At 37.8% G+C, this 24,632-nt stretch overlaps 1 protein-coding gene across 3 annotated transcripts in view; it reads left to right on the top strand.

The window, feature by feature from the left end:
* The window catches only part of CDKAL1 (CDKAL1 threonylcarbamoyladenosine tRNA methylthiotransferase), a 626,103-nt gene that overhangs the window by 355,151 nt on the left and 246,320 nt on the right, over nucleotides 1-24,632 (top strand). For all 3 annotated transcript variants that reach the window (XM_053920194.1, XM_053920195.2, XM_053920193.2), the window contains one exon: nucleotides 8,973-9,139. In XM_053920194.1, the coding sequence (XP_053776169.1) occupies nucleotides 8,973-9,139 (167 nt within the window). The remainder of the gene's footprint in view (nucleotides 1-8,972; nucleotides 9,140-24,632) is intronic.

Here is a 24,632-nt window from a genome sequence, read left to right as displayed (position 1 = left end):
CATCAGTCTTTGTTTGGTTCCCTCTGTTCTGCACTGTGGTCCAGACGATGTGTCTAGGTAGTACGATGACCAATCATAGGACTTCACCTTGTTTGCTTCTCTCAAAAATCACAGTCCTCCACTGCCTTTTATTCCCTATATGATGGCTTCATACATTTAGTCAAATTTTCTAGTGGCTTACAGCATTAAGGCAATTCCTATAATGCATGTGTGGAAATGCTGGTCCTCATAGTATTTCCTTTTAATTAAAATTCTGAGTTGTAATTAATATAACCATAGTCCATAATTTGTACTGTATAGTACACATTGCCCCACAGAAACAGACATGTTGGTACATGTGATTTTGATTATCATAGCTTTGTCAAGTAATGTACATGTATATGTTATTCTGTTGTAGTAGATATTAAAATCACCTTTTATTAATACCAAAGTGTTCGTAGTATTACGTAGGAATTTTCAAATTTAAGAGGTAGCTTAGGTATGTATCATAATTTTCTATTCTGATTATTTTAATTTCTTTCAAGGTATAGCTACCAGTTTCATAAAACTTCCAAACTTTGAATTATTCTATCATTATAGTTACTTGGTGTGAGGGTAGTAGATTCTTGATGGTGAGACTTTTTTCTCTAATGAAGGAAAAATGACTTTTTCTTTTCCTGCCTCATAAGGGGTTTCTGTTTTACTCATTCTTACTTGTCCTTCCTCTGGAAGTCGTAGCAGTGGTTCAACCTCTTTGAAGACTCTCTGAGTTTGGGGCAAATGCTGGCTTTTGAATGTCAACTTAAATAATGCCAAGTGAGAAGTTGGGGCTCAAGAGTAATACTTAAGTTCTGTTGGGTGGAAAGAAGGAATAAGGAAAATGAGATTTAAAAGGCCAGTACCATTTCCTTTTCCTATAGGTGCTACCAACTAGAAAGCATAAATGTGTTAATGGTCTCGGGTTTCTTATACTTGTTTCTATTTAAATTTGTTAGTTTTGTTTCACTCATTTCAGTTAATTATAATAAATTAACCCTCCAAAAAAAAGAGTGAAAGAAACTTTTTTTAAGAAAAACTGGACAATTTCATGATATTTTCTTCTGTTCCTTCTTATATACCTAATCTAGTGATTTGAGAATTCTGAAACTTACTGAATATTCATGACCTGAAGCATGAGAGTATCTTAAAACATGGAGTTATTGAGAGCAAGGATAAGGTACATATTGCATATGCATTGCATATGGTAGCGAACAGGTTACCGGCCACGTAATTTTTGCTCTCTTAGCTCTTCCCTTTCAACGTGAGGCTCATGCAACAACTCACCCCACCACTGGCTCCCATCTGAGAATTCTTTTTCACCGCACACCCTCACTCATCTCCCCAGCCACACTGACCTGTTTGTGGTTCCTTGGGAACTGTAGTCATATGTACTCACGCTGGGTCTTCGTACTTATATTCCCTCTGCTTCCAGTGCTTTTCCTTCAGATAACTGATCTGTGTGCATTACTACCTTGGCTCATTCAGGTTTCATTCATTGTGAGTCTTCCTCAATTATTCTCTGTCAAAAATAGCGATGTCCTTTCCCAACTACTTCATCATGCATTCCTTTCATCCTGCTTTAAAAACCTGTATTAGCTATTGTTTTTACTTGATAATATATTATTTATCTCTTATTTTATTGTCTCTCTCACTTAAATAAATTTCATGAAATCAGAGCTCTTGTCTCTAAGACCTAGAACAGTGCCTGGCACATAGTAATACTCAACAAATACTTGCTAGAAGAATGAATGAATGAGTGAATGAATGAATGATGTTTTATTTGTATTAGGACAACTATACTATATATTTGATGTATCTTCCAATAGAACAGAATATAAGGTAGAAAACTATATTTGCTGTTTAAATACTCGAAGTAATAATTTATAAGTTTTATGTTCAAAGTCAAATTTCCCTAATTTGAACTATAGAATTTCTGGTCATATTTGACTGTAGATTGGGTTTTTTTGAGAAAGACCTTGAGGGCCATAAAATGTTAGTCATTAAAATATTCTGTTCTTTAATATTTAACTTCTGTTTGTTCTCTATTCTGTAATTGAGTCAATGGCCTAAGTAATAATGCAAAGTCATGTGTTCTCCAGTTTCCTTTACTCTCTAAACTACTCTATAGCTCTTTAAGTTAGTATTGGAATATGGATAAATTTCTAAAATGTAATCACCATGATCAAACTGATAGAATCTTTGTGGCAGGCATCTAGTTATTTTCTTTTCTACTCTTCCTACTTCCTTTACTATCTGTAATGTTTGGACTGCTGAAAGTTGAGTCTGTTGTGATTTTTTAAATACAAAATAGCATGCCTTCCCACATCCTGCTGAAACAGCAGAGGACCCATTCAGACACTGTCCTCTGTATTTCTCTACGGATATTAAGACAGCCCATATATGGAACAAAACACACTGTGGTATTAATAGAATAAACTTATTCTGCCTCATTGCGGCTTATTGCAGATTTTGGACACTGGAGAATCAGACCCTCGTTTCCAGAAAGTATATCTTCTTTTTGTGGTATTTGTCTTGTTATTAGCTTTCCGTTATTTCCAAATTTTTATAGAAGTATGGAACTAAACAATATTCTTCCTGATTATGAACTTTTAAAAGAAATAATTTAAACAGGTTGTTTTTGCTTAGCAACAACATTATAAATTTATGCCAACAAGTCTTTTTCTTTGTATCACTATAATCACAGATGTCAGGATGCTCTGGAAATACTGTCTCTTTATTAACTCGTTATTAAATCAATAAAGATAATTTTAAAGTTTAATTGTTTTATGAGTAATTGATCTATCTGGATTTATCTGTAACTGGAAAGTCTTCTAAATAAAAAGATGGTTTGTGTGTATGTGCTGTGCTCTCCAGCTACCACTGTGGAGTTATAGGGAACTTTACGTAACAGTGCTAATCTGTGTAGACGCAAAGAGACCATGTAGCACACCTTGCAACATTCAAGCTGCTTATCCATATTGTCCAAAGAAAATTCATTTTGGTATTCCCCATTGTCTAATACAGAACTCATGTGGACTCCTGTGAACACTCTGTGTATGTATGCATGTGCATACATGTGTATGTTTATATATGCATATAGAACCAAAATTTATTAAATACTTCCTATGTGCTACATACCATAATCTTTTCTAGGTATGTGTTTTTGGGGGGTTTTTTTTTTTAGGTTTTTGTACCTCTGCCAGGGAGATACTTACATCTAAGAGGGTGGACAAACAATTAAACCAATAATTACAATGCATTCTGATACAGAGTTTTGCACACAGTACTTGGGAGGAGCATCTGAATTAGTTTTAGTGCTCAAGAAAGTTTCCAGGACGAGGGATTCATGATACAAAGAAGACTGGAAGGCATTTTAGACAGGGAACTGCAGCAAATGCTGAGGCACAAAGGTCTGAGCCCAAGTGAGTCGCACAAGGAAATACAATGGAGTCGGTCTGGCTGTAGTGAAGGTGTTGCCCAATATCGGTCAAGAGCAGTAGCTGTATTGTGATTTTGGGTGAGAATGGTCTTGGTCTTAGAAGATACGTGCCGATTTATTTAGATTTTAAGTGCCATCACATGTGCAACTAATTCTCAGTTCGGGAAACAAACAGGCATGCTTGTGTGTGTGGAGAGACAGAGCGCCACAGTTGTGACAAAATTCGACACAATGCGTCTGAAGGAGGGCCCGGCAAGTATTCATTGTTGGACTTTTTTGAAACTTTCCTCTAAATTCAACATTGTTCAAAAGAACAGAGAAGAAAACTTCAGTCACTAATAACTCTTTTAAGCTTATAAAAGTAGGTCTGTTTGGTGAATTAGGTAATGAATCATTGTCTTCTAAAGTGGCCTATTAATTGGGTTTTTATCAGTGACATGCTATCGTTATATAAAAGATAGCCTTAGTTGATCCTCTTAACAGGCTAACTTTAATAAAATTTTCATTTAAGTCCTTTTTTATCTAACAGGAAAACATAAAAACCTTGAGTGTCTAGTAATAGGATTAGAAGGGACCATACGAGTCATATTGTCTAATTTGCTATTAAATAAATAAGCTACATAACTAAAAGCTGCCTATATATATTATTACTGAGAAACACTTCCATTGAATTAATTTTCATGACCTTTCAAATGTTTAAACAGAGGTTCATATTTATTTTTGAATTTTGTAAATCATTTTTAAGAAGAATGAGCCTATAAAAATGTAGTTAATATACACTGTTACCCTTACAAAAGAGCATCAGGAATTAAGAGCCAAGTATTTAATGCACATTAAATAAATATAACAACATGTACATTGAATTTATATTCCTTATTGGCCATTGAAGCAGATAGAGCATGAAGGCTGGAATGGGTTGGTGGGCTGGTGGAGAATAGAGGATGGAATCGAAAGGAGTAAGGGAGAGGCAAGGGGAGAGTGATGGAGATGAGAAGGCAGAAGCAAAGTGAACATATCTTCTGAGGAAGAAAGATTTAGCATATTTTAAAAAAGATTTTATTTATTTTTACAGAGAGGGGACGGGAGAGAAAAAGAGGGAGAGAAACATTGATATGAGAGAGAAACATCAATTGGTTGCCTCTTGCACACACCCTGACTGGCAACAGAACCTACAACCCAGGCATGGGCCTTGACTGGGAATCCAGGACAACACCCAGCCAACTGAGCCACACAAGTCAGGGCAAAGATTTAACAGATGTTGAGGTGATTTTCTTTCTTATGTTTAGTTGATATAGATTTTCTTGCCATCTAGTGCTCTTTAATTATTGATCCCATTAATCATAGTTTACACTCACAGGAGTGTCCAACCTGCAGCCGGTGGGCCCCATCAGCCCAGGATGGCTTTGAATGCGGTCAACACAAATCGTAAATTTACTTAAAGCATTATGTGATGTTTTTTATTACTATGTATTGCAATGTATTTAATGCGTGGCCCAAGACAACTCTTCTTCTTCCAGTGTGGCCCAGAGACACCAAAAGATTGGACACCCCTGGTACAGTTTTCACATTTTTGTAATCCTTATTTTTAGAGATTACTCATAATGGAATCATTGAAACAACTTATTATGGTAGAAATTGTCCCCCTTGATAAAGCAAGAGCTACTAGAGAAATATCACTTCTCTGACCAGATGAAATTGATCTTCATCCATATTTTAATGTATTTTAATTAAGCTCATACACAAGAAAATTATAGTGAATCATAATCTTTTGGAATGGAGTTTTTACAAAGTTTGATTTTTCAAACAGGACTTTTTTGTGAGAATATTTTGTTGAGAAAATTATTTTTCTTTTCTTATTAACCTTTTATGTCTCTTCCTTTTTCCATCCTCTGTCATCTCCAATTACCATGGAGCAAAGATCATTGTCCAACGATGTGGTTGCTCTGCTCAGGGAAAAAGAGCTTTGTGTTTCAACTGTAGGCTGATCAGTCATTACTTGGGTAAAATGATAATGTAGTCTAATAACTAAACTTGTCAAAGGGTTTGTTTTTTTTAACTTGCAAGATGTTTTATTTCTCCCTACAATTTGCTTTTCTTTTTACCAAAATTAACACAACAAAAGGGTAGGTGATTTGATGAACCTAAGGTTCATTAGAAGTCAGATCAACTGAACAATTTAAGAAAAATGAACAAAAGTCAGGTAGATGAACAATTTCAGAAAAAAGTAAAATTTCTCCTTGGTTGCTTAAAGAAGCTAATTTGTGTCTCCCACTTTTCCAGCCACTACTTTCTTTTTTTGCATGTATTTATTTTTACAGGCATGGGAGGTTTTACTGGGCATTCACTTCTCTTATCTCAGTTTTTCCTGCTTGCTTCTCTTTTTCATTTCCATGTGTTTGTTTTTCTGACATGTATTAATCAAAGTCCACATTATGTTGCAGACGGGGCCTGTCTCACTGGGGCTGACATCATGTCCACATCCAGCAGCCTAGTTGCCCTTCAGTTTGGCTTTTAAGGCTACGTTCTTCAAGAACCACCACCCCATCACCGCCCTCCCCCCACACACCACCCCAGTTAGGGATGTGTGAAGTTCACAGGATGTCTGTCACTGTCCCCTTGCCAGCTCCTGGATAATATAGCCAGTCTTAGATCACAGAAGTTTAATGATAAATCTGTATCTGTCATGAGCTGGAATTGCTGCAGGGCACATAGTAGGTAACGGCCTCATACATGTTTGATGGACGAATAAAGAAAAGAATGTGCAAAGGATATAGCTCATAACTGAAGTCCTGAGGAATGAAGCTGTTCAGGCAAGCACTTCTGTCCATAAGTATAACCAATTAAGTGTGCACATGGAAGCATGCATGTGTCCCAGTACCCATTAGTGATTGCAGACTGCCGCCTTCAGTTTCCCGGGTGCATTCATGTGCAGGCTGACCTGAGGGGAACTGCTTGCACTGTGAGTCATCACACGACTTTCCAGGGAAAAGGATGTCAGGCATGGGGAGTCCATATTTAGCTTCACCTTTAGTATGAAATGACTCTCTATATCCTAACTATTTGAGGGATCAGCTCTCATTAGAATTTCATGCTCGTAACACAACCTTACAAAATCTGAACTTTCTCACATTAAGAGCAAAATCATCTTTGACAAATCTTTGGATTGAATTGGCCAGGCACAATTCTCCTGAAGTCCATGGGCTTCACGTTTTGCACACATTCTCTCATTTCATTGCGTTTTTTGCCAGGTTGCTATTATATAGAGCACTTTAGCAGCCTTGATCTTGGAGACATCAAGACCATTATTCCTGTTGTTACTGATTTAGTGTTACAGCTGCTTCCTCTTTATGTGATTTAATTTGAAGTTTCAGCCCACCAGGGGGCTATTGGTCCCCACCTATGCAGCTTTAGAGCTGGCTGCTGTTTCTGCTTGGATGTTATTTCCATTCCTATTCATAGTGATTTTTCCCCTTCTATATTCATCTAGCAACAGCAAGGCACTGTTCCAGGAACTTGCTCTCTCTACATAAGGCGTAACATGGAACCATTTGGATGGAAAAATTATAAATTAAAATTATTCTGTTCATTTAAAAATATTCATATTGTGTTGCTCAAATGCCAGTAACTGGAAAATCATGGATAATGTCCTGTTTTTATAACCTCTTTCAGAGTGTTTTAAAATCTGTTTATGTTGTTACTTAGCCATCTCTTTTCCTGGAGTGGATTTTGTGATAAGATTTAAAAGAAAAAAGGTTGTATGAGTCCAGTGTTTGATGGCATATGTAATATTAAAACAAAGATGATGCCACTAATTGCAATCCATTTTTTAAATTGAACAATATTTACTCCATGGACAGAGAATATTTATAAAATTATATTTATAAACTTACAAGAGTACAAGGGGAGTCTTTAAACATGCTGACTGTTTCTTTTGAGTATATAATTTTTTATTATTAAAACTAAGCAAAGTTTTATTAATTTCTGGAACTACATATATAAATTAAGAAAACCCACATATTCATAACACTACTACATTTCAAATATTTAAAACATGTGCAACTTTTTAAATGGAGGTCTTTGTTGTTATCTGCTGTTTTCTTTGCCAACTCATCGATTCTTTAATTTCAGGAAACAAAAATCCTATTTGTATCCATGTATTTTCTGTGTTGTTTAAGTGTAGGTGAGGATGTGCCTGTCACAGAAAGGCAGGTGGGGAAAGAGAACGTATTTTTGTGTGGCTTGCCTAGTTTTTTGATACAGTAAATGTATCTCTTATTCTAAAGGAAAGAATAATGATTGGTGTTCTTTACTTCATGTTTATTTTTCCACCTCTGTGGAACACATTAGGGAGAATGAAGATCTTTTTGCTTCTGTATTCTGTTAGTTTTAAGTTCACATTCACATAAAAGCAGTGTGTTTTATTTGTTGTCTTTCTTGGCTAGGAATATTTAAATGTATTTTAGAAAATCTTCTGTTCTGTCAACTGAAGACAATTTAAAATTATAATCTGGAGGCTCTTTCTCTGGTCGAGGCTGCCGTCTTCCTTCGTGCGCCTCGTGTGTGCTCAGGTTCTTCAGAAGCAATAAATCGCTTCAGCACCAACAAATTCCACAGGCCCCTTTCATTGTTTGTGGGGACTTGTGAATCATTTGGCCCTTTGAAATAGTCTAATCCTTTAATTGAATATGCGTTCAGAAACCTTCTGTGTGCCATGCAACGCTGGGTGGCTTCTGCTAAATCTGTTTTATTCATTTTAAATAATACTAGGTTACCCCAAAGTATTTCCTTTTGATTTTTGGAAGGAAGTTATTGTAGGCTGTAATATTTGAAGTCGGGATTGTTTATAACAACAATAGCAACAAAACATGTATACGTTTTCCGAAGGTCTGATTAATGGAAAATAGGATGCAAGCTGTCAGTAAACAGGTTTTCCAACACAAGTACACAGCATCCAACTTCTTTGAACAAAGCCATATGATGCACTCTATTCTTAATTGACTCAAAAAGACAAATTAGATAGTTACTACAGGAGAAGTGGACACTACATAATTAATAATTTGTGAGTTAAACCTTAACCACACTTGACATTTTTCCTGGGATGGTGGCGGACTGATCAGTGAGCTAGCTAACTGCTGACAGTACCTGTGCTGTGGGGTGACTGCTCAGTTCCAGGGCCGTGGTGCTCAATAGAATAGGTATTCTCTGGGATGGGACCGAGGCTTTACACTTGATCAAAGTGCCTGGAAGAAAACATGGCTGAACTGTTTGGCTCTGAATGTTAATCGTTCCTTAGAACACACTGATAATTTACAGCACTGTTGTAACTCTTTGGTGTTCATAAAATGAGCTTAATAACCCACTGCCTCCATGGGATAAGCTGCTTTTTTCCTGCAATTGAATGCACAGACTGCCTGCATAATAATGCTGAGAATACTGCATTGAAAAGAGTGAGCAGCTGGATGATGAAGGAAGCAGCTCTGCAGCAGATTTGTTAATTATCTCCTTTGATTCACAGAGGGTGTTTGTGAGATATGGTTGACCAGTGAAGACACAGGAGCTTATGGCAGAGATATTGGCACTGATCTCCCCGCACTCCTGTGGAAACTGGTTGAAGTGATTCCTGAGGGAGCAATGCTGAGGCTTGGCATGACAAATCCGCCCTATATTTTAGAGCATCTGGAGGTAAGGAAAAGCGCCCCATTTCCATGCTGACACAGACACAAACCAACCCAGACAATGTGGCAGCCTCAGCATTATCACATGAGCTTCATTTAAAACCACTTTCACTTTTTTGTGTGGTCCCACGTTACCAAAGAGAATTTCAGATCCCCTTCTTTGTCAGTCTGCACATCTTGTTTCCCTTCCTCCCCATTAATTACTGCTACCCAGCTTTTCCAGTACTTGCCATCTTGTGACAGTTCTTTGTGTTTTGTTTTGTTATTTTTGCAGCCTTCTGGTTTTCCAGTGTGTACATTTGCCTCAGTTCCTCCATTTGGAACCCTTGTCTAGTTCAGGGCTGCTAATACATTGCTTTCATTTTGCATCCAACAGCAAACATCACGTTACCTGTTTTGTGAGCGTCAGCCCTGTCAGTAGGATACTGTGCTGTAAGGTTGAGGATGTTATAAATTCCATCCCTCTGTCAGGAGATAGTTAGGGGTGAGTTGAATCAATGAGACACGGGGTTCAGTATTCTTCCATTTGCTTCTCTTGCAATCACTGTGAAAAGAGGAGTTGTAATAATGGGAGACCCCTGGTTTCATTTCTATACCTTCTGTGGGTCAGGAGGGTTCCCTTCAAGTAGCTCACCATTAAACTAGAAAGGTGGACCGTGTGTACAGCTAATTGTGGCACCTGATGACACATGCCACAGTGAGTATGAGCAGTGAATATGGACAGGGAGCAGTCGTGTACATGAGAGGGCGTATGCTGAGATCCATGACTATAATATGTAGAATAACATAATTATATTAGGTTTACAGTTATGGATAAGGAATTTAATAAGTGTTACTGGAAAGTCATAGGTAAAATATAAGAACAAGTCCCTTACATTTTTAATCAGTTAGTTTGTGTAGAAACATAATGCTCCAAAAATTTAAAAGCAAGTGTAGTTGCTGAAATTTAATGCATAAATGCAAATGAATATTCAAAGATTTAAAAGTCTGTTTCTGTCGATTTGATTTGAAGCCTATACTTGTTAAGGTTGTTGCTGAAAAGCCTCCCTAATATCAACAACGTATTTCAGAAATTCTGAAAACAGAGTTGATAGCAACCTGATTGTTAATTATAAATATGTCATGAAGAAATTCAGCAATTTCACTTTTGTTATTTACATTTTTTAAGCCAGATTTTTTTGTAAACGTATACAGTTTATATGGGGACTTTGGTACTTTGGACAGTGTGAGGCAGTTTTGATTTGCTATTTAAAAGGAAGTCACAAGCATGTCAGTTTTTACTTAACTCTGAGTCAACACTTGAAGAAGCAAGTGATTATCTGTAACCATCAGGTGTGCTGAGACTGCTGCAGTCTGGATGTGGTCGCAGTAGCTATGAGACGTACACCGTGAAAACCAGGACACGCGCTAGGTATGGGGTGCATAGGAAGGGGAGTAAGGCCTACCAATATATAATCAATTAGCAGTTTTGTCAAGGATCGAAGGAACCATAGTGGGTAGAGCCAGAGAAGCTCAAGTAAAGAATTGTTTATTGGCTTTGAGATGACTAAACAAATACCTCTTGCAGTAAATATAGCACTTAAAGTAAAATTGCAAGATTGCAGAAATTAATACCATATTTATAGCAAATCCTAATGCTCAGGACCTAAGGTAGTGCTAGTTGTTGACCTCTGAATAGATGCTCTAGAAGAGTGTCTAAAAAATCAACACAAGATGATAAATACAGCTTTATGTTTTACCTGGAAAACACCAGATGTTTAATTCATAGACTGTGGTTGGAATGATCAGTTCTGATTGCCATAATATTACCTTTTTAAAATTCTTCTTGTCATTTTCCTCCTATGTTGTCATTTTTCTGCGTCAAGGACCTAGTCATATCCATCTCTGGTTCTACCCCACCCAAGAATGGCTCAATCAAGGAGTGAGTAAAAGAATGAATAAAAGAAGAGCCTTCTTCATAAAATTGTAGCACCCACTCTGTAGTCTTTGAAGTATTAACATACTGTCCAGAAGAGGCAGTAGAAGATGACAAAGTAAATGAGTTTCTAAGGCGAGAGTTGGTCCCAAAGAAAGCTACTCATTCCTGTGTACCTTATTAGCAGGGAGTACATTTCTAAGTACTTTTAAGCAGTTCTGTTGTGCCGCATGAAGGGAGAAAGAAATCCAAAGGAAACAGATGAAAATGAAACAAGTGAAGGCACACAAGAATAAAAGACCCACACCATTCAAAAGTAAGAGCTTTTAAGGTCTGCTTTTGTCACTTTGACAAAACCTTCACACCTTGGCAGTTCTTCCCGCCCCCTGTGAGGGGAAGAGCCCAGAGTTCTCAGCTTCCACAAGCACATGCTTGTGTAACAGGACAGGTCACTGATCTTCAGAGGCTCCACCAGCTTCCCAGTGTGGAAAGGACATGAGGGAAGGGAGCCCTAACCTGGCGAGCCTCAGCTTGCACCCACCAATACAGCATATTTCCCCGTTTCCCTCTTGCTAGGCTTAGACCACTCTAAGGAAATTGCTTGGCTTATCTAAAGAGTGCTGAAGAGTGTTCACCAATAAGAAAAAGAAAACAGGAGAAAAGATGAAAACAAAACAAAAACCACCCGTGAATGGCAGGTGGGGACTATTTTAAACTGCACGGATCTACCCCACTCTTGAAGTCACTACTGTGATGCTTTAATGCCCTTACAGTAAGGGTTCCTTAACAATCACGTGGGCTTTCTTGTGTTTCTGGAAGATGCTTCACGCTACAGGCTTCAATTATAGAGCACTTCAGTCTGTTGTTTCCCTTCTTCACCTGTTCACCTCCCGTTCACCTCACTCTTGAGATTCTTTTAAAACCCTTCTACCAGCTTAAAACTTTCTATTTTTTTATTGAACAATTTAAAGGGGTAATCATTTAAAGGAAAGCACCAAAGTTTCCATCATTATTTAAAAGTGGAAAAACAGATCTGTTGATATGCACTTTATTAAATCTTTATAGGAACAAAACATGCATATTATAGTTAACATAGGATGCACTTTTAAGGTTTTATCAAGAGCTAGTATTATATGTGGCATGTATATAGCAGATATTGAATAAGTATGTAATGAATAAATGGAAGAGAGGGAGAATTCTTAACCCCTAACGGGCAGGCAGGCAAGTAGTCAAGTGTCTGCAACATCTACAAAACCTGTGTTTAGCATTTCACTGTGGGAAACAACAGGGGATTCATTTTAAATGACTGTATGGCCCACAAGAGATAGCTCAAGTGTATATGAAATATATGATAATGAACTTACGTAATACTCACTAAATTTGGGTATAAAGTAGAAACAATAGGTAAAATGATAGATTGAAACATTTTACCTCATCTTAAAGTCTGTGATGCCTCTCCATCACCCCAAGGCTAAAGATAAGCTTTTTGGCTTGGCGTTACAGGGTTCTTAGATGCTCCTCCTATTACATCCCCGCACTCTCCTCCCTTTAGTGTGCTGATGATGCCTCCTGTCTAGCCTGTAATTTTTTTTTTTTGCCATTTTAAACTCCTGAAAGTTTTACTTTTTTCTCATTGCATATTTACCATGTGTTAACAGTTGATAATAATGTGTTACTCAGATATACTAATAATGGCTACTATGTGTATTGACTAATATAATGTCCATAGAGTTTGCCTTCCTATTGATATCACTAAGGTAGTAAGTAATGCAGTATTCTTCTTTAATGAACTCTGACCTTATAGAAAGTAGGTGGCTTGTGAATATGACTACTCTTGAAACTACATTGCTTGGTTTGCCTTCCCAGTTGTAGCTAATGTATTAATTCAGACTGAACATGATACATGTGAACCCAACAAGGTGATGAGGCCAGTGACAGTGATACACTGGCTACTGCTAACTGGTCACTGGTAAGACGTCACTGGTAACTTCTTTCAAGACAATAATAATAATAATAATAATAAATAAAATATCAGTACAATTTATTCTGTGCTTATTATTTTCAAGAGACCATGCTGATTGCTTTACACACCATATCTCCTTCCCTTCTTATAATAAGCTTGCTGCAAATACATTATTATCCTCATTTTGTTGACTGAGAAGCCAAGTCTTAGAAAGCTTTAATAATTGGCCAGATTCCATTACTAGGAAGCGGCTGAACTGGTTGCTAACCTTATCTGACTCTGAAATGCTTTCTGCTATACCACATCTTCTGTGAAGCCTTCCAGATGCTTCCCAGGTTCTTCCCATCTTTTTCGCTCTGAGATATCGCTACTGCACTCATCGTGGTGAGCCATGATTACTTATTTACATGTAAATTCAACAGAACTGTTATCCTCTTGAGGGAGAGGCCGCCTTCTTCATCTTTGCATTTCACCGCCTGTGCTAATGTGCACTCACTAAACGCATACGGAATAATGTGATGGCTCCAAGTTTAGCTGTGCCTCCTCCGCATGCCTTTATAATTTGAACTGTCTTCCTATCTGTGCTGAGCATCTAGTTTGGGGGGAATTTGTGGATTGTTATCATAAGTGTTTCTCAATTATGAGTCACCCTTCTGTGACTAAGGGATGCATTTTATTTATTTGCTCTGCTAAAATATCAGGGATAGATAGAGAGTATCTGTAGGAGTACCTGGAGCAATTGAGCTCGCTGTATGATTATCAGATATGTAGATTCTCTGGGCCCTTAGCTTCTTTATTATTCGGCTTCTTAGTTTTCACTGCTTTTTATAATCTCCATCAGAGAAGTCATCAGTAGATGGTCAAAACCAGGCAGCTTGTCTTGTTTGTAGTTTTGTGGGTTGGCCGGTAGGGAAAAGATTGTAAAGCCGTTGACCAGTAAGGGGTATGTGAAGTATCTCTGGATTTCTTTTTATCTAAGCTGTTTTGGTTCTTCCTATGTTATGAGTAACTAAAAATAACTGTTATCTCCCTTCCAGTTTCCTGGATATCCTAAAATTATATCAGGACTTTTCTATGTCATGTATAGCTTGGTCCACAGAGGGCAAGTTGATCTGGAGTGCAAGTACTTCGCATTTATACTTATACAATTATTCATAATTATACTTCAAATTATGAATAAAGCAAATTATTTTTAAATGTATATATTACTCTGTAAAATATGGCTGAAAAATATTGATACTAATATTCACATTGATATTATGCTCCATTTTATTTAGCTTGAATTAAAATGTGTAGTTTTCTATAAGATTTATATTTAGTACATTCATGTTATATGATATGTATTATATAATGTTAATCATCAATAGTGACATTTTAAATGTTTCATCTGGTTTTGGCTGAGCAATCTTGTAATCACTACAACAAATCAGTTTCTCACTAGCCTTGATTTTTGTATGTTTACTTCTAGTTAATTGACCTTATATTCTAACCTAAGTGTATATTTAGCAAAATTAATTTATCTGGCCAAAGACAATAGATATCTGTGAAGGACTTTTGTCACATGGTAATTTATGGACATTAATAGTGTGTTTGGCTTCGCAGACTTAAAAAAATGCCTCATAGTTTTAAAATAAGGACAAATTCAGTCCCTGCTGTGCTTATGTCTCATCAGAGCAACACAGAATTTCCAGACTGAAGTCAACAGTTCACATGGGGTCTTTAATTTTTTTCCTTAAGGGTTATACTTTTCAGAATAATAGAAAAATATGCAGATAGATTTTGTGTTGTCGCATACGAAGTATTTCCCCCTTGATGCATAGAAGGACACTGTAGAGATCTGTTTTGAGTAAGGAAGTGGAAAGGGAAAATCCTTTATGTCTGCCATCCCCCTGTAGCTCCTGGGACACGTCAGTGTGTGTGGTTCGATCTGACTGTTCGCACCCAGTTTCTCGCTGATTGTAATTCTTAGGACTTGACTTCATTCTTAACCTGGCATTTGTGCATAGATTTCAAGAGGTCAGTGAAACCTCCAAAACTGGACACCAGAGTTTGTGCTTATCTGAAAATTTGGGGGGAGAAAACCTTCATGAAACATTGAAAGAATTCATATCCATAAGAAAAAGTTTATCAGGCTTTACTGGGAGCCTAATTCTGAGATCTGGGAACAGCCCCTCTGGAAGTGAAGATAAGGATGGAAACAATGCCTGCTTTATTTGTCCATTGACTTGACTATTTCTGATTTAAAAAAAAAAAGAAATTAACATGCTGCTCCTCATAAGCATGGTTGGACTGTGGGCTCCAGCCCACATTCCAGCTCTGCAGTCTGTTTCTGTGATCTTCGCTTGTTTACTTGTTCAGGCTTCAGCCCCTAACTCCAGCTTTGGCCAAGAAGCCTAAGCTTTTCTTGAGCTCAGCAGCGCCTCAGAAAAATTTGCATAGCTTATTGCTTCTTATTACTGAGACTCAGTTTGTAATATTCAGTCTGGGTGATTAAGCCTCATGATTACATGCAGACCAGAGGACCCAGAAAAGAAAGGAATTCATAAATAGGTAGGCTCCGAGTCAACAGATTACTCTTTTTTCCTGCCCTCACAGACACAGTCTCAGTTTCATCAGGAACTGTATTTTCTTTTAGTCCCAGGTGTATTCTTGGGACAAATGAACTATTTGGTGGCTGAATGTTTCTCACGTTGGACATACTGGGTATGTCTGTCTTCCTGGGAAGCACAATGGAAAATGCATCATGAAGAATTTTTACTAATATGACCATCAGCAATTTATACAGAGACCTACCCTGTGGGCTTCATTGCTGCTCTCAGTTCCAGTTTCTTTTCCTCATGCTTTCCTTTTTTTCAGTTCTAATTTCTGAATTACTAAATAGCATGCATGGGAGTCTAGACCCGGTGTAGGAATACAAATGGTCAAATCATTTTCGGTTATCATAAAATACTTTAGTCCACTTTATGGTAAAAACTACCTGAACTTCTCAATCATTAATGTCACTTTTTTTCTTTTGCCATTGACGTAAGCTATTGAATATTGCTCATGAAATCCAGTGACATGTGGCTATTCATTCCCAAAAGAGATGATCATTTTTTCTGAGAGGGAAAGAACATGGGGATAAAACATGTGTCAAGATGATGAGTGAAAGAGACTCTGCAAATGCTTTATAAAGAAACTGATGTCACGGTCAGATATCTGGAACCACGTCTTTCTCTCTCTTTATATATAATACATATTATACATCATATAATATACAATATATGATATATATATTATATATAACACATATGTGTATGTTGTATAATATGTTATATATACTTTATGTATAATATATATCTTAACAAAGCAGAATACATGCACTCACGTTTGTGTAATCCTAATGTAATTCTAGAATAATTGAAAAGCCTGGATATTTATATATTTCAGTTGTGGCATACAAATATTCCTACTTCATCTTTTAGTATTCTAGTATACATTTCCACTTATAAAAGGTATTAGATATGTGTATGGTGTAATTTGCATTTTAAAAGGCATTTCACACTGCCATTCCCCTGCATCCTTAACTTTTTTCACAGGAGTAGCTGAGAAGGTTTCTATGTCACCTGCCAAAATTAGTACAGTTCAAATCCCACAATACCCCAGTTGTGGGCTTTATCTTCCTCATTAATTTAGGAAGTCAGTTCTGCTCGGGCCATTGAAAAGGTGCCTTTGACTTTCTTTCATAAGCACAAGACAGCTAACACATAAGGCAATCAACATAGTTTCTTTTACACTTTCTTTTGATTCTAAAATCATCTCTGTATTGATTTCTTTGCTCTGCTAGCCTATGAAAGGTTACCTTAGGCACTTGCTAATTCAGCACTTAGTAAAATGAAATTCTCATATTTTATATCAGGTGGATAATGGAATTTTCATTTGATTCATGGTGTAGAACAGAAAGGTTGGTAATGAAGTTAATGGTTTATAGAATAGTTGAGGAGCATTCTGAATGTTTTTCAGAAAGTAAAGTGCAGTTTTTTTGTTCGCTTCTGCTAATTTCCAGCCTACTAAATTGTTTGCTGTTTTCAGGTCCAACCTGCACCTGTCCTTTTCCCCACATCTTCCTTTGCCTACCACAAAAATAATCCACTTGAAAATGTTAACCTTTCAAAATTGAAGTTCAAAATTCTTTAATATCAATTAACAGGAAATGATTGTATCCTAAATTTGGAGAGGTAAATGTTTTTAAATTAATATTGTTAACTCCTGTATTTATTTTCATGTGTTATAGCAGAACTCTTAAATAGATTATAATAGGCATGAACGGATTATGTGTATGAATCATTTTTGGCATCAAAGTGTGCTACATGTGGGCCAGAGAAAATTAAACTGTTAGGGTAATGTTTTAAGTTCTCCAATTATTCATTATTTAAGAGGCAAAATTATTCTCTCTCTCTTTTTAGCATTTTTTGTATAGTTTTGAAAATCACGGAAAATTTGCTATATGTAAAGCATTGTTTGATTAGAGAAAATGTGGATAAGTTTGTCTCTAATATATGGCAACAAAGAATTAACTTTTGGAAAGTATATCTGAAAAGTAAGCTTTAAATCAACTGTTATTATACAATGTCATATGGAATATCAGCCTACATTTTGATCAGTTGAAATTTTAGACATTAATCTTTTAATTGACTTGTTACTATATTTTCAGACTTCATTTTTCCCACCTTAGAAGTTCTTGGTTATTTTTGGTTTTTAATCCTCAGTTGCTGCTTGTATATTAGATTCCTGAGGTTGCTAAGACAAAAGTACTACAAACCGAGTGGCTTAAAATAACAGGAATTTATCCTTTCACAGTTTTGGAGGCCAGAGGTCCCAAATCATACCGTTGGCAGGTTAGTTCCGTTCTTGAGGCTCTAGAGGAGAATCTTCAGTTTTTCTCTCATGGCTTCTGATGGTTGCTGGCAATCTTTGGCGTTCTTTGACTGGTAGACATATCACTGACATCGCTTTTTCAGTTTTCACATGGCTTTCTTGTCTGTCTCTGTGTACAAAGTTCCTCTTCTTCTAAGGGCACGAGTCATTGGGTTAGGGCTCACCCTAATTCAGTATGACCTCATTTAACTTTATTACATCTCCACAAACCCTATTCCCAAATCAGATATTTTGGGGAAATACCAGAGATATTATAGGTTTGGATTTAGACCACCCCAATAAAGCGAGTATCACATTAAAGCAGGAAACTTTTTTATTTTTTATTTTTTTGTTGGTGGAGGGTGTTGCCTTCAATGTGTTAGAAAGAGAGAGAGAGAGAGAGAGAGAGAGAGAGAGAGAGAGAGAGAGAGAGAGAGAGAAAGGAAGGGAGGGAGGGAGGGAGGGAAAGAAAAAGAAAGAAACCTTCTGAGGTGTAAAAAAAGCAGAGACCAGTAAAACAAGGTATGACTGTAAATTATCCTCCTGCCTCCTGGCCTCTCTGATGTCTGATGTTAAATCAATTGTAGATCTTACTGAGGATACACAATGGGCTGCTACTCCCCTGCTGCCGTCCGGAATCTTTCTGTGTCTTCCAGCGGTGTGTGAGATGTCTAGGTAGAGATCTCTTTGAGTTTATGCTGCAGACAGTCTGTAGAGCTTCTAGGATGTGTGTAGATTAATGTGTGTGTTTTTCTTCAAATTTGTGAGTTTCAGCTATTATGTTTTCAAATGTTATTCTCCCTTTTCTTTCCTCTCCTTCTGGAATCCACATTATGTATGCATTGGGATGCTTTCTGAGCATCCCAATCTAACAATCTAACAGATTTCTGAGATACTGTTAGTTTTTATTCATTCCTTTTTCTTTTCATCCTTCAGACCAAGTAACCTCAATTGGCCTGCCTTCAAGTTTGCTGGTTCTTTCCTCTGCCTGCCTAAATCTCCTGCTGAGCCCAATTAGTGAATTTTTAAAATTTTAATTCTTTTACTTTTCATGCCAGATTTACTGTTTGCTTATTTTATAATGTCTGTCTCATTTTTGATTTTCTATTTGGTGAGACATTGTTTTCACGCTTTCCTTTAGTTCTTGAAAGATGATTTTGCTTACTTTTTTGAATGCATTTAAAACAATGACTTAAAGTTGGTGTCTAGTAAGTTCAGTATCTGGGCTTTTGCCAGGACAGTTTCTGCTGACAACGTTTTTGTTGTTGTTATGAGACACAATTGAATGTACACTTAAATATAAGGTGGCAGCTCTGGAAATGAGGTACTTCTGCCTCTTCAGGGTTTTGTTGTTGTTGTTCAGTAAGTGACTTTTCTTAATTCTGCAGAACCTGGATTCTTTGTTATGCGTGGCCAGTGAAGTCTCTACCCAATTAGCTTAGGGGTCCGCTAATGATTGGACAGAGATTTCCTTACAGGCCTGGAACGAAAAAGTTTCTCAGTCTCTTCCCTATGTGTATATTGGAGCATTCCTTCTGTGCTCGGTTACAACTGTACTAACCTTCACTTCTGCTTGTGCAATACCTTAGGTTTAGCCAGAGGTGAGAGCCCACAGCCTTCTCAGGTCTTTACTGAGCATGTGCACAACCTGGACATACACACAGTCCTAGGTATGCACATGACCCTCTAGAAATAGGTCTGTGATTTTCAAAGCCCCCTTTGTACATCACATTCCCTAGCTTTTCTTTTTAAGCTCTGTGGTTTGCTTATTGTTTGACCTAACTGTTATTCACAGCCTGAGGCAGCCATTCTGTTAAACAATTACAGCTGATTATTTTTGACAAATGCCCCTGGGAAAAAGGCTGTTCTCACCAGTGCCAGGTCAAGTTAAATACGCAAACCCCGTGTGTGAAGTCTTCCATGGAACCAGCAGACAGGTCAAATAATGCCTGTTTTCTGGGACTGGGCCCTGAAGGAGCTCCGACCCTCTTCTGCCCCCTCCAGTGGCTGCCAAACTGCTGATTTTCACCATATTTGGAGGCTTTTGGTTTTCAAGGCTACCACGGAACCAAGGAGTGGGAGGTGAGAAAAGGGCAGGTGTAAAATGCCATATAGTTCACTGTTATTAGATTCCTACATTTTTTAAAAAGTAAATGCTCCCCAGATTGCTGCAGGCCTTTAGTTAATATTTAGAGTTCTAAAAAAGTTGATTCTGACCATTTTTGCCACTGACCTTATTGCTTTCATGGAGGAGATTTTCAGAGGTCTTCATTCTGCCATTCTTCCGGATGTCAGTAAATAGTTTTTATGCCTTGAAATGCACAGCCTCTGTATCTGTCAGGCCATTAGTGTGTGGGGTTGAGTCCGTTGTCCTGCTGAATTTTTGTCTTCCATCTGCCCTCACAAAGCTTTTGAGGAGGAGCACATGTCATTAGTAGTAGATTGTGGACGGAAAAGATCACTATTAATTGAGTCGGTGGCCTGTGGCAAACATCAGCCTCACAGAGAGCACAGATAGTTACAGGGTAAAGTGCTTGCTTCATTAGATCCTCATGGCCCTGGGCACCACATAGAAGGTGACGTGGCAAGCACATAGGTCTGGCCCGTGGCCATTAGCTGCTTTCCTCTTTTTCTTAAATTGATTTTTATTAGAAACTGTATTTAATATTATTTTGTTACTTCTGACAGATAATTTAACTCCCATAACCACTGTTTTTTATATTGTTGAAGCTGCTTTTAGTCTCAGTTCATAAAAATACTTTGTTTTCTTGGTAGATAATAACTTCTTTACGATGCCGCATTCCATCATCTGTATACAGTCTCCCAGAAAGCTTTGTACGTCAACAGGTTAGGCCTTTGTTACTCAGGAGGTAGACGTTTGCTGTTGCTGCTGCTTTTCTAAACTAAAAAGCTATCAAACTTGTAATTAATAGTTTAGAATTTTCAATAAACTACTGGAAAATATTGGTTACTCAAGAATATTTAACTCCTGGAAGTAAAGAGTCATTTCAAAACCTGTAGTACATTGTTTTACTGTCTTGGAAATAAATACGGATTTTAAAGTGCCTCAGGTTTATCACTAACATTTTTGTTGAAAATACCTTTATGGGTTTTTTATTTGTTGTCCTTCTAACGGAAGGAGTCATGAGAGTATTGACGTGTCCCAGAAGCAGAAGAACTGAGTCTGACTTTTGTCGTCAATCTGGCAGACTTGTTGAATCATGGTCACTCTGTCCGCATCTGAGTCTGTCAGAAAGGGAACTCCAGTTTGCAGGGATTGAGCAGAACAAGATCGATCTTTAAATTTTCCGTTTGAGCTCTACTTCTGGGCCTTCTGAAATCTTTTCAAACTCATTTTATTTGATGTGACTCGAGATTTGATGTAGAACCTACAAGGAAAAAAAGTATTTCAAAAAAATGGTTGTGCTACTTTATTATCTGGTACTTGGTGTGACACACTTGCGTTGACAGCTGTATCATATTTATATACCGCTGCATCAGAGAGCCCTGGGGCAGAAAGGCTTTCTCTTTCTGTAGGAAGCGTGGGGAAATCACTTGCTTGACTTGCATCCTCTACCCAACACCTGAGAAAGAAACATTTCTTTTGGATATCCCAGCTCTCTGCACTGAAAATGCCTTTCATGTTGCAAATAAAGTATAAAAATGAAATTTACAGCAAACAGTATTGCAAAGATCTCCCTGTTCACGGAATAATTGTTCTGCAAACAGACTCTTCTTGTTCGCTACCGATGGCCCTGGAGAACACTTAGAGATCGTTTTGGTGGCTGACTCCATGAGACGCAAACACATCCTCTAGCATTCACCCTTGATCATACCACGCGTGGTGCACTCGCCACCCTCCTAGCCTTTGTAAGTCTCCCAGGCCAGCTACTCTTCTCTGTAGACTCTCAGTCTCATCAATGGAAGCCTATCAGTTTCTCACATCTCTCCTTTTCCAAGCCCTTGCTATTTCTGCACAGAAGTTTTCAAAAGAAAGGATAAATAATAACCTACTTCTCTTCCTCTTTACCATAAGCCTAGCCCACTTCACCTCTGTTCATTTCCTCACTTTCAGGGACATTGGTTACATGGGTTACTGGTAAGTTAACATGGACATCAGTGTGGTATACGAGGGCAGACCCCTCAAAACCCAGAATTATCTTCTGGAGGGTGGGCCCCTTGTAGTACAGGCTTCCCTCCCTGAATGAGTGTTCTAGGAGCCTATCTGTATCAGTATAGAGCTGGTGGTGGTGTGAGAGGCTGCGTTTGGCTTTGGTGATTTTTTTTTTTTTTTTGAAGACTCAGTGCGTTTGCCTATTTCATCATGGGTGATTTACGAGTGCACTTGCCTACACTGTGCTGAGTGTTCAGCAGTTTTTGACCAAAAGTGTCATGACCCCTGTGCCCTACCTTCCCTATTCACTCAGTCTCAGCCGAGAGACACTTCTTGTTTCCCCAGATGAAAAAAAATCCTCAAAGGGAAACGTTTTGCTGGTGTGGAAGAGGTGAACCCCCCCCCCCCAAAAATGAAGAACACTAAAAGATGTCAAAATTGATGCATTCAAAAACTGTTTTGAACAGTGGGGAAAATGTCTTGATAGCTGTATTGCATCGAATGGAGAGTACTTTAAAGTAGACTGAAGTTGAAACATGTGAGAATAAATACACGGTTTTTAATAAATAAATTCAGGTGTTTTTTGAGTCCCACCTCGTATCTTAGGAGACTCTTCTCTGTTTTAAGAAAGCATTCTAGATTTTAGAACTCAAAGAGAGTCACGGAAACTAGCGTTGCTGGTTGTCAGAGCCATTCTTTGGCGGCCCCAGTTGTGCTCCTGATTCGTGTGGGACACTGGACGAGTTTTCGCATTTCTCTGGGGTTTGATGTTTTCAGATTTAACTGGGACATGACAGCAGTTGCCTTCTACCTTTATAAGCATTGTCGATACTATTAATTTAAGATTTTATTTTAGCCTAGAACAGAGTAACATTGGTAGAACAATGAATTAATATTTGTAGAATGCTTAGAATAGTACCTGACACGTAGGAGGTGCTCAGCAGTTATTAGCTATTAATATTGTTATTATTTAAGAATTTTGTAATTTTACTTCAAAACAATGCATCAAATTTGAAAGTACAGAATTTGTATTTTATTTTCCTGTGTGAAGGTACCTTTTGGATCGGAAGTTTCCAACTTTTAAGTGTTTTCTCATCAGAAAAAATAGAGGAAACTGAAGTCTCCGGTCCTCCAAGGGGAGGAGAGGGCGACCTAGTGAGGGAGCGCCGCAGCTCTCGCGGTGGAGAGGAGGCTTCCCGAGGGCGGTGGGAGGAGGAGCGGCGGAGAGGTCTCTCTGGGCGGAAGGAGAGGCGGGCCGGGGTCCCGGGGCCTCTGCTGCAGTGCTGCCCTCTTGCGTTTTGCCCAAACAGGATGTCTGAGATTGATCCATGTTATGTGTATTGGGACCGTTTCTATTCCGTCGTTGTGAAATGTTCCATCGTGTGAATGTAAGACAGGTTGTGTATGATTTCCAGAGTTCAATGATTATGAGTAAGGGCTTAGGTGAACATTACCGCGTGTGTCCTTTGGCGGACGTAGGCAGGCATTTGTCTGGGGTGCACACTGAGGAGTGGAGCCGCTGGGTCGTAGGGTAGGCGCACGCTTGGCTTTAGTAAAATTGCCAGCCTTGTATGCGAGTTGTTACTATTCTCTTAAATAGATTTTTGAATGTGAAGTGCTAAAGACCCTTCAACAGATGACCCAGTATTATATTCCTCCCAAAAGGAGAAGTGTCTGGGATTGGTTGTGAGTCAGTTCTTTCCGAAGGGTAGTTAACGTAATGCCCATTCAAAAGAATGAAAGGCCCAAAATATAACAGATTTATTTATGTTAGATATATTTAGGATTGCAGATTGAATAATTGAGCGACATAATTGGTTGGAAAGCATTCTGATATAATTTAGTTAAATCTATAAGAAAAAAATTTTATTATAAAACCTTACCATAAAAATACAATAAGACGGCACTGTTCTGAAAAGCTGATGACCTTGGTTCTATCCCCGATCCTAACTGTCCGTATCTGTGTGACCTTAGGTAAGCCACGCACCCTTTTAAGTCTTTGTCTTTGTCCAGAACCTAGTGGTGATGGGAGGAGAGTTTGATCTGGATTTCTCTTAGGTTCTTTCCACTTTTTTCTTGTATGATATCTTAATAAGTCACTTAAAGTTATTTAATATGTCTTATTAATAAATTAACATTTATTACATGTCTAATTAATAAATTAATTTCTATTAAAGGAAAATTAGAAGTTACAGACTCAAAGACATGAAATGAGTTTAAATTTTAGACAACTATACAATATAGGGTTTACCAAACCAAAAATGTATGTTCTTAGAAAATAAAATACTAAAAACTTCACTGGCAACTAGTTTTGTAATATATCACAGATGTGTCTACTCTGCTACATCGTAATCAGAACCCTAAAGGACATTCCACGTATAATGTTGCAAACGTTCAGCTTTGGACTGGGTTTTGTAAAGTCAGCTTGAAACAAATCAGCCGGTCTGTGGCTCTTCAAATCCTACACTGATTCAGAGTTTCACATGTGGCTAGTGTTTTTCTTAGTTATTAGTAGGTGCCACAGTGTAGGAAAAAGGGCAATCAGCTGTTTCTGTTATGATTAAAGGTAGAATTTTCTCTCAGTCTTACCCTTTCAAAATTTGATTCCTTTA

The sequence above is a fragment of the Desmodus rotundus genome, chromosome 3 (genome assembly GCF_022682495.2).
Source record: "Desmodus rotundus isolate HL8 chromosome 3, HLdesRot8A.1, whole genome shotgun sequence".
Classification (NCBI taxonomy): Eukaryota; Metazoa; Chordata; class Mammalia; order Chiroptera; family Phyllostomidae; genus Desmodus; species Desmodus rotundus.
This window is presented reverse-complemented; position numbering and strand designations above follow the sequence as displayed.